The following is a 10,873-nucleotide window of genomic DNA, read 5'->3' as shown; positions in this document are numbered from 1 at the left end:
TTAGAATGATTGATACCTCCAGAATTTGATCTTTGTCGATTGAACGACATTTTTGGTCTGCATTTTTTTTTTACAAGTTTTGGCATGTCAATCAAGACTGTCATTTTTCGACCAATAATGTTAATGTTGGTGGGACCAGTGAGCCGTGACAAAAAGTAAACACGATCAAAGAAGAATCAGACTCGAATTTTTGTATGTATATTATTAACAAGTAATCAAATGAATTTTCATGTGCAATTTGGAATAAAAAAGCACTCGCAAATTTTTGAAAGATTACTGTACTTATTTATTCCAAATTACACTCGAAATCATTTGCTTACCTATACGAATTGTACTCCACTATTACTTATGCAAATTTGCGTCAGTCACCTGCAGAATTAGCATATCAGTAACAGGAAACTGAAAGTGAAAGGTAAAACTCGAGACGGCGTTTGCTCACACCAAGGAATACACTACACTTGATCGAGTCTAGCTTCTCCTATTCTAGATACGCATTATTCAAGAAGACTGAGTGACATGACTTAGCGTGAAGTGGCATGATTCCAGGTTTGCTTTACCTAGTTAGTTCATGCGCATTTTGTAATGCAAGTCGACGACCGTATTCTAGAAACAGTTTCACTATTTTCGAATGATCCCAGCGAGAATCGTTAATTCTTTGAAGCTAACGGCATGAACGAAGATCGAAAACCAGTAAATGTAGTTTGAAAAATTGTGTGTTCATCATTAAAAAACTCCGACCTTGTTAAATTTATAGGATGAAGAAAATGTTTACTAAGCACCGTTGGCTGATACAGGATTTCGCATATCGTGTTAAGATTCGGCTTTACCGATTCTATAACATAGGCTGATGCAATCTCTTGCACTACGAGAGGTGAAATAGCACTGTTTTAAAGGAATCAAGATGTAATGACGTCTGATGTACGTAATACGCGGGTGTTCGTCTTCTTATTTACCGGTTATCTTACTCCCGTTAGTGGGATTCAAACAACGCCGGACTTCCCAGCATGTTGATGAGTTCACTTCAGTTCCCCTTTAACTTGTGAATTACCGAGTCTCTTCCGGCAAGACTCGTCAAAATACAAGTTTATCGATGATTTAGTTGTTTTTCTTAAAATTGACTGTAGAGCCTTAGCGCTAGTTTGACGAAAAACTGCCAAACATCATACGAATGTCGGTGGAAGAGGAACTCACCGACACTTTCGTGAGAGCTAAATTTTCACAGGCTCAACGCTATGATGCAACTCTAAATACTATGGGCATTCCAGTGCGAAGGAGTTCTTCGTGAGGTGTCGATGATAGATCACTTTGTTCACAGGCGGACAGAACAAAACGTTGGCCTTTATATCGACAATTTGCATTATGTGCACTGTCCTACAGAGATTTAGCTGTCGTTTGCTTGAGTGCACCAATGTTAATTATTCAACGAGCTAAAATAAGTGTAAAGTTTGGTTTGAAAGAACGCTTTTAATGATGTCCTTGGTACTTTAGTTACATTATTTGTAGCTACTAACCGAGTTAATCATTAAGTGCAAGAAGTCATGATATCAGTTAGGTAACTGTGAGAATATTTATTTAATTGTTGTTTTAATTTTAACATAGTTTCAAGCGTTCTTGTCGGCGTCTGTCTAGTCTCCCCAAACTAGCTAGCATTAACCAAATAAAGTAAACGTAGGGATATGTTTTTTACTATATTATTTGAAAGGAGCTATGAGCTTTAATAAAAAAAGGCTGTAGAAATGGTCACTCGACAGTGAAATTGTTTTGACAGTATTGACATGCAGCAAAGTATGAATAATATTTTGCGTCAAAACGGCTAACGAAGCATGACTTGGATGTCAAATTAACTTTCGAATTAATTTATTTTCAATTGCATCATCTGATAACGTTATTCACCTGGTGTTCAAAAAGATCTACTTCTTTGAATTCCTTTAAGCATCACATTACAATCAGACGGTTGGGAAGCAGCCTAGCCTTTTTGACGTCTGAGGCGAGCTTTGAATCAGTGCCTGGATATGCTAGGCGCAGAATTTGTTGCTAAGGAAGACATTTCTTGGGTAGCTGGCGGCACCCTTTGGTCCGTCACTATGTAAGAATGAATTTCTTGGAAACTGCGACTGTAGAGACTGCAAGTTTCGCATAAAATTTAACCAAATGTAAAGTAATGAAGCTTTAGAAGATTTCTGTTTAACGTTTTACCCCATACTTCATTATGCCTACATTTACATCCTTGCTGAAAGGAAATTAGAGTAACTCGTATTGTTCAAAGATTTTCTAATTTTGGAGGAGGGGCGCACAAAGGGGGGCAAAGTCTTATATAGCATCGGCGTCTCCACAAGTTTTAAGATTATTGGTCTCATTCTGCAGTAGGTAATCTCACCGGTTGATAGTAAACAGAAAGTCAGTTAGTCCAAGAAGGAGTTTGGTCATGGAAGACCAGTTGAAGAACACCCGGGGCGGGGGGGGGGGGTTAAAGTTGGTTTTCAAAGTACTTACGGAGTTGAGTAATAAGCTCATACAGTTTAGTATCTTGCAGAAGTAAAAGAGTTGCAGTAGTCAATCTTTGATGTTAGCTGAAGTTGATGTATGTACAGTGGTTTTGGAGGTTTCATTTACGACCACACTCCCTATAGAGCGCCAGTTAGAAAAGGAAACTTAGTTTATTTCTCTTAAAGTTTTCCCTGTAGAGATTTTTCAGCGTGGGTACTGTTAAAATAGGGCTTATTTTTGGTTGACAATTTTTGGCTTAAGGCCGTCACCATGGCAACATCTCATCTAATGTCAGGCAGATATACTCCTCATTTTGGCTTAAATTCCTTAATATTTATACTTTCCTTCGGTGAAATTATTTTATACTTTGCCACTTCATGGAAATAATATTGCCTGACATTTTGAATTGGTAAAAAGTCAAGGTTGCTCAGACAGTTTTTCCAATATTCTGTAATTTGTCATTCTTCTAAATATATTAGATTAGCTCTGACGGATTTTAGCAAAAATAGGGTATTTTATAGGAATTGTATGGGGTTACAACTGAGCCAAACTTAAAAAAAAATTACCGACGGAAACGGGGAAAATTCATTGTCAGTTTTGCTTTTTGTGCTCATGTTGACGTCATAGAATATCGAAAAACATTGACGTTTTCCTCCGAGCGCGCGCAGATTACTTGAGGCTTCGTCCTCAGTGCGCGTGCGATCGTAAAACTATAGGGAGCCACATCAAGATATGTTGCATAGTCGGAAAAAGGAGGATTGACACGCTGCGGTAATATGGGGGGCCATGGACATAGAATCATCAAGTAAGAAAGCGATGTCTTTTACTGTCAACAAACAGGCAACCATTAGTAATGCTTCAATCGTGTTTATGTCCGATCTTGAGTGACAAGACGGCAAAAATACCAGCATATGATCGTGAGGCATCAATAAAGCAGAAAGCTAGGTTTCCATTTCAGACTAATTCAATGTTATTAGGACAGGACGTTTTATGGACCAACGTAATTTATATGTCAAGTATAGGTAGAAAAAATACATATAATCAAGTGGCTACGAGCCACTCAACTTAGAAAATGGATATCCTTTTAATCCGTAGCTTAAGTTAAAGTTAAAGCCCACTGACATTGTTAAGAAATAGTGCAAAACGCAACGGTCAGAGAATACACGAGAGACCGAGTTATCCTTGTCCGAGAGATCGAGACAATTATAAGAAAGTACCGCTTCTTGGCCGATCACCAAAGCAAGTAATAATTCTAATTTTCATTCCTCTCATTTTTTTTCGTTCTTTATTTTCCCAGCCACTATCAGTGATTTTTTTTCTCTCTTTGTAACCTTTTCTCGTCTTAGAAATGAAAAAAAAAAAAACGCGTTCAGTATAGAGTCACTATACCACAAGGACAGCATCGCTTCTTGCCCGCTCAACAAAGTTGAGCCCTGAAAGTGAAGAATGATCATCGCAGTTAATTTAAGCAATTGGAAAGAAGAAGCCTGAAAAAAAAATATATCAGGGCTTCAACGGGATTCGAACCCGTGACCTCCGCGATACCGGTGCGATGCTCTACCAACTGAGCTATGAAGCCACACATTGGGAGCGAGGTCAATTAATTGAGTTCATCTCTTCCCGTGAGGAAGTTAAGCCCTGTTCGGCGGGGTTCGCACTAGGATGGGTGACCAAATACGAATACCCCGTGTTGTAATAACCTCTTTTTCTTCCTTCCCTTTCCAAGGCGATATTAAAGACTGCAGAACTCCCAGCCTTGTGTAATGTCGTTTCTTCTATTTGTCAGCTATTTGTTCCTCATTTCACCATGTCCGTATTTACGTGTATTTATTTACAAAAGCGTATAAATCACCACTTGAATCATGACTTGAATCATTCGAAAATTCATACAGCTCGTCAATTTTGTGACTTTCAATGTCTTCTTTTTCGGCAATCAATCAACCTGTATGAGCGGACTCCTTCGGGAAATGGGCTATTTATATAAGTAGACGCTTTGCTGCGTGTACCCAGGCAGTCGTTACACTGAGAAGCACCAGTTATATTGCAATGCTGAATGTTCTGCATTTGAAGTTGTACGAAATTCAATCGAATTGATGTGCTTAAGCTCTTCTGCTTTTGATTGCATTTCTTGGAATCGATGAATAGCTTATTACTCGTTTGCAGGTCTTTAGGGTGTGAAATGAGTCAAGGTCTTTATATCAGCCTATAAACGTTTCAGTCTATTTTCCTTAGCCTTTGTCGTTGTTATTTGCGTTTCTCAAGCAAGCGAGACATTTTGAATTTCATAGTTATGGCGGTGCGTGACATAGACCTACGAACGAGTTTGTCGAAACCATACACTTATCTCGTGATTTTTAGCCCATTCAGAAGTTAAAGTATTAGGAAAAGTGCTTATGTAAATGCTTGTTTGTTCATTACAGACAATCAGTTGCCTAGATAGCCAAAGTAAGTTCCAGATGTTTACACTATTTTCCGGCCGCAATGTTGGCGTACCGCGAAGGTACACCAACATGGCGGCTCCATACTGGTCTCTGTAAATTTGTGCAAAATATTTCGACGAATATCTGAGCTTGGGAAAACGCACAGACTTAAAAATTAGAGGAGTGTCATCTTTATTAATCTCCTATAACATCACAATTTCTTGATTTTATCCACTAAATGGTTTTCGAATAAATGTTTTATTGCGTCAGGATTGCGTAACAGTGCAAGCCAAGAATTGTTTTGCTGGGGTCAACATACATAAGTTTCTTTCAGCTTAAATGTACAATAACTCGCTACATAAGTTTCACTCTTGAAAAGACACATGACTATGTTACAAGAAAATAACGAGAGAATATCGTTTAGTTCAAGATTTTATCTTTATTATACTTTACGAAGTTTATCGGAGCGTTTTACTTAGGTGTACTCGAACAGATACATTCGTAAACAAACTCTCTAACCTTTCTGCTCGTGTTGCTCAGACGTTCTTGAGTTCGAACTGGGATTCTGCTTGGTTCACGATCACGTCTAAAAATACGATGACGCTTGTGAAGATGCTTTTTATCAAGTTGAAGAGTTGATAGCCCCGGATGATGGCCCCTTTGGTATGACATGATTCTTGATAAATTCACTCAAAATGTTCGCTCGTAAATTGATCTCTCGTAAGACTTGCTGACCGACCCGTTCCGAAAACGCTTAACGTCCCGTAGTGTTGGTCTGCCTCAAACGGTGTGTTCGTTTGTATGTGATTTCATCGTCCTTGAAATCATGGAATCCGTGCTAACTTCTCACGACGACAGCTTCTGTAAATGCCATGTGCTGTACGCATGCACAGGTGACGCGTGTGCTTTACAGACCAGACGGCGATTTGTGACTGAACGTGGTAAAAAAAACGAAGCCGAAATTTAAACCCAGGTCTCACTGCCTGGGTAATTACGTACGGGTAGCTTCTATTTATAAACACATTCGTGCAAAATGTTCCAAATGTCTGACAGGAAGTAAAGGAGTAAAGGAGTGATGGAGTGAAATCGCTTCACCAGTACAACTTGGACAATAATGTTTTCCAAGTTAAAAACGTACCTGCGAAAATTTATTCAATGTAGAGCATTTCCTGCAGTAAGATATTGAGTACTTCGGTCAGCAATCAAAAAATAACTAACTTGACACGGCACAAGCGACTGTAAAACGGCCTTAGGCGGCTGATGTTCGACAGCTGGGGGAACTCTCCTAAATGAAAAGGTTGGGGATGCTCGTCGTCTCGGGTACAAATCGAGGATTCTGGTCTCACTTAGAGCGTTGATGACGAAACGTCACCATTTTTCGCTGTCAAAGTATCCTTTAGGGTACACTCGAAGACATAAGGAGGCAGCGTGGCCGAGTAGTCAGAGCGCCGGATTTGAAATCGGTAGGTCCTGGGTTCAAATCCCGTTCTGATCGCTAGCTGATGTTGTTATCGGTAGCCCCGAGTTTAACTTCTCGGCTGCGCTTGTAAATAGCCAACTGGTCTGCCTCCCGCCAGTTGGGATTCTTAACCTAGTTATGTTTATTTGAATATTTATTTATCATTGTTTGTTTGCATTGGTCCTGAAAAGCCCCAATGGGGAGTGGCCAATTAAGTATACATCACATTACATAAATAAAAGAAACGCTCTCATTTAATTTCTGTTTTTGCTGCACATAATGCCCTTTAAGTCATTTATTTTCTTATTGTGTTAATATTAGTATTGGTATAGTTTTTTAGCAGTGTCCCCTAATTAGTATGGTGTTTTTATTCCCAGGCTATAAGGTTTTTTGACACTTAAATAAAGTTCTCACTCACTTACTCACAGGATTGATTCCCGCTGATCTCTGTCGGGTTTACAAGTGCGCCCGGGATCCTTTATTGAACAGTGGCTAGTAATCGAACCCATTCCGTTTTAAGTGGTATCTTTTAGGGGCCTAATGAAGCTCGAGCAACGTCCATATTAGTCTCCTTTAGGAGCTAAATTCAAATTTTCCGACGAGCATACCTGACCTTTTCATATGGGAGTCTTCCCCCGGGGGGCTCCAGATGTCTAACAGGAAGTGAAGGAGTGAAGGAGTGAAGGAGTGGAGTGAAGGAGTGAAGGAGTGAAGGAATGAAGGAGTGAAGGAGTGAAGGAGTGAAGGCGTGAAGGAGTGAAGGAGTGAAGGAGTGAAGGAGTGAAGGAGTGAAGGAGTGAAGGGGTGAAGGCGTGAAGGAGTGAGGGCGTGAAGGCGTGAAGGAGTGAAGGAGTGAAGGAGTGAAGGAGTGAAGGAGTGAAGGAGTGAAGGAGTGAAGGACAGAAGGACAGAAGGAGTGAAGGAGTGAAGGAGTGAAGAAGTGAAGGAGTGAGGGCGTGAAGGCGTGAAGGCGTGAAGGAGTTAAGGCGTGAAGGAGTGGAGGAGTGAAGGCGTGAAGGAGTGAAGGAGTGAAGGTGTGATGGAGTGAAGGAGTGAAGGCGTGAAGGAGTGAAGGAGTGAAGGAGTGAAGGCGTGAAGGAGTGAAGGAGTGAAGGCGTGAAGGAGTGAAGGCGTGAAGGCGTGAAGGAGTGAAGGCGTGAAGGCGTGAAGGCGTGAAGGAGTGAAGGAGTGAAGGAGTGAAGGCGTGAAGGAGTGAAGAAGTGAAGCAGTGAAGCAGTGAAGCAGTGAAGGAGTGAAGGAGTGAAGGAATGAAGGAGTGAAGGCGTGAAGGCGTGAAGGCGTGAAGGCGTGAAGGCGTGAAGGAGTGAAGGAGTGAAGGCGTGAAGGGGTGAAGGAGTGAAGGGGTGAAGGAGTGACGGGGTGAAGGAGTGACGGAGTGAAGGAGTGAAGCAGTGAAGCAGTGAAGCAGTGAAGCAGTGAAGCAGTGAAGCAGTGAAGCAGTGAAGCAGTGAAGCAGTGAAGCAGTGAAGCAGTGAAGCAGTGAAGCAGTGAAGCAGTGAAGCAGTGAAGCAGTGAAGCAGTGAAGCAGTGAAGCAGTGAAGCAGTGAAGCAGTGAAAGAGTCATGGAGTGAAATCGCTTCACCACTACAACTTGGAAAATAGTATTTTCCAAGTTAAAAATGATATGTTCTTCTTGTGGCGAAACATCTAATTTCTCATGCTTCTTTTTAATTTTGTTTTTCCACAAAATATTGAAAAATTGTTGACAGGAAAAATAAGTATATGCTCTACTCTCCCCCCCCCCCCCTCCCCCTACAATAAAGCATGCAATTTGCAGGATTTAAAATGTATTCTATTTTAATTTTAATAGATGAGTCATCAACCATGACCGGTTTGTAAAAGCAACCATGACACATAACCAAATTTTACGCCAACACATGGTTTGTCTCTGTTTTGTTAAGTTTTGAATGAACGAAGCTCGTCTGCTGGCAAAAAACTGAAAAGCACAAACTCTATTTACTATTGCTCTAGCAAAGGTGGGGGCACAAGGAAAAAAGCCACAGGCCTCCTATTGGCTCAAAAATGGATTCAGTCTAAACACAGCGCCTGTCTGTCGTCATGAACGTAGTTGTTTGGTAATTAGTTCTCTTTTATCATTTTAGTGACTTTATCATAGCCTGCAAGGAATCCTTCCTGAACCCGACGTTTCCTATGGTGTCCTCACAAAAGAGAAGGTATCTACAGGAGTTATTTTTAAAGAAGTAAATCAGTTTTGGCGTGAACAAATCATTTTGTCTAGCCCTAATGACCATAGTACAAAGTGTTAGGAAATTAGGCAATTAATCGACTCTTTTCTTCAGTTATTAAAGGAAACTGCGCGCTGTATATTCATACTACTAGCGTAACTAACTCTTTCCTGGGTACAGTTCTTTCTATTTTTGACGATACTCGCTGGCGTTGAAAACTTTGTCCTCGAACTCTTTTGTTGGCTCTCCTCCCTTACCTCAGATAAGAAAGGTAGCTATCTCAAAACTGATCCTTCAAATTAGGCATTCATGCTGTAAGCATAGAAAGATCTTAATGGAAGCCCTCTGTGAAACATCGGTGTAAACATGTCTCATTACTTGTTTACTGATGATATAATTTTCAGTTGTTCTCTTTGACAATGGCACGCAAAAACAAACACTATTGTGCTGTATTGCACTTTATCCCATACCTGGAAGAAAAAGAGCCAATGAAGCCATGAATTCCCATTTATCGTTTTAGTGACTGTGTAACCAGTAAGGACATTCATTGGGCACCAAACGCTTCAGGCGATGTCTTCACAGGGAAAGGTATTTAACTCTTTATGTCTTAAATAATTCTCTAACTCGGTAGCTCGTGTACAAAGAAGCTGTATCACCGGTTACCGGGTCTCTCCACCCAGGTTTAAAAATGGGCACTGGCGAATTTAATGCTGGAGGTAACCTTGCGATGGACCAGCAGTGGGGGGAGAAGAAATATTCTTAGTCGCTTCATGCTGCAGAAACCGGAGATAAGCGTCGGCCTGATGGGCAACGTGACTCGTATGCAGCCCGCGTGTTTATCACCGGGTACACAATTTATTTCATCATTCACTTATTTTTCATCAAATTCAAGGAAACCCCGTAAAGAAGTGTTGTAAGATAGGAGTAGGCATTTTTCGCTTTCTTCGTTTTAAAACTGAATTTCTCTTCTCTCCTACATGGGACAAACTTTGAGGCCGGGAACCCACCAAAATTGTTTCACTTAAAATTCCAGTTACTTTGTTAACAATTTTGCATGATTTATTTCAGGAGTCAAAATCATCGAGCTCTTCCCAGGAATCCAGTGGAGGAGAATTGCAAGAAAATAGTGGAGCACACTCATCATCAAGAAGATTAAAAGTTACTTTCCTGGCATCAGAATGGAGATCAAGTAAAGGAGGACTTTCCACTTTAAACAGAGAGTTAGCAATAAACGTTGCAAAAAGTCCTGAGGTGGAGGTAACCTTCTTTGTCCCACGATGCAACGAGGAGGACAAGAAAACAGCTCTTGGTCACAAGATTAATCTTGTTGAGGCAATCAGGCGGCCTGGTATGGATGAGCTGGCATGGCTAATCCGCCCACCAAATGATTTACAAATTGACATAGTTGTGGGTCATGGTGTCAAGCTTGGTCATCAAGCACAATTTATACGTGAGTCACACCAATGTAAATGGGTTCAAGTCGTTCATACCGCCCCTGAAGAACTTGGCATGTATAAGACATATTCGAACCCAGTATCAGTTAATGAGAAAAAGCATGAAATAGAAGTCGAACTTTGTGAAATGGCTGACTTTGTTGTAACAGTTGGGCCCAAATTGACTGAGGCTTTTCGCACTTACCTTCGCCCGAGTGGGAAAGATCAAATGGTCTTTGAATTTACTCCTGGAATTTTGTTCGAGTTTTGTGAAGTCCAGCAGGTTGATGATGAAAGAAAGAAATTTGGCATCCTTGTTTTTGGGCGTGGGGATGACGAAGACTTTGAATTGAAAGGATTTGACATTGCCGCCAAAGCTGTTGCTATGGTAGATGACACCCATCTAACTTTTGTTGGTGCACCAGATGGAAAGCAAGACGAGGTTAAAACTCGTTTGCTCCAGTATGGCATCCCCGCTCAACGCCTAACTGTCAGAAGCTTTTTACAAAGCCGGGAGAGTTTGAAAAACTTACTTTGCGAAGTGGATCTTGCAATCATGCCCTCGAGAACGGAGGGCTTTGGTTTGACAGGTCTTGAAGCCTTATCAGCTGGTCTGCCCATCCTTGTAAGTGGAAACTCTGGATTTGGAGTCGCACTAAGTGAAGTATCTTTCGGTTCATACGTTGTGATCGATTCAGAGGATTCCGATACATGGGCCAAAGCTATCAAGGATGTCCGGAAGAAAAAGCGGTTTAACCGTCTTGACGAGTCCAAAGTATTGCGTGCCTCATACGAGAAGAAGTACAATTGGGAAACCCAAACTAAATCTCTCATTAGTAACATGGCCCGCATAACTGAAGGTATAAA

The 10,873-nt window shown here is 41.0% G+C and overlaps 1 protein-coding gene across 1 annotated transcript in view; it reads left to right on the top strand.

Moving 5' to 3' along the window:
* Nucleotides 1–379: 379 nt before the first annotated feature.
* LOC145501446 (uncharacterized) overlaps nt 380–10,873 on the top strand; it is an 86,384-nt gene continuing 75,890 nt past the window's right edge. Inside the window, exons 1-4 of the mRNA XM_081480922.1 lie at nt 380–546; nt 8,490–8,561; nt 9,094–9,161; nt 9,642–10,866. Of these exons, the coding sequence (XP_081337048.1) occupies nt 9,144–9,161; nt 9,642–10,866 (1,243 nt within the window). The 5' untranslated portion in view covers nt 380–546; nt 8,490–8,561; nt 9,094–9,143. The remainder of the gene's footprint in view (nt 547–8,489; nt 8,562–9,093; nt 9,162–9,641; nt 10,867–10,873) is intronic.

Source organism: Orbicella franksi, chromosome 10 (assembly GCF_964199315.1).
Source record: "Orbicella franksi chromosome 10, jaOrbFran1.1, whole genome shotgun sequence".
Taxonomy (NCBI): Eukaryota; Metazoa; Cnidaria; class Anthozoa; order Scleractinia; family Merulinidae; genus Orbicella; species Orbicella franksi.
Note: the sequence above shows the minus strand (reverse complement) of the source record. Positions and strands in the feature narration are given on the sequence as shown.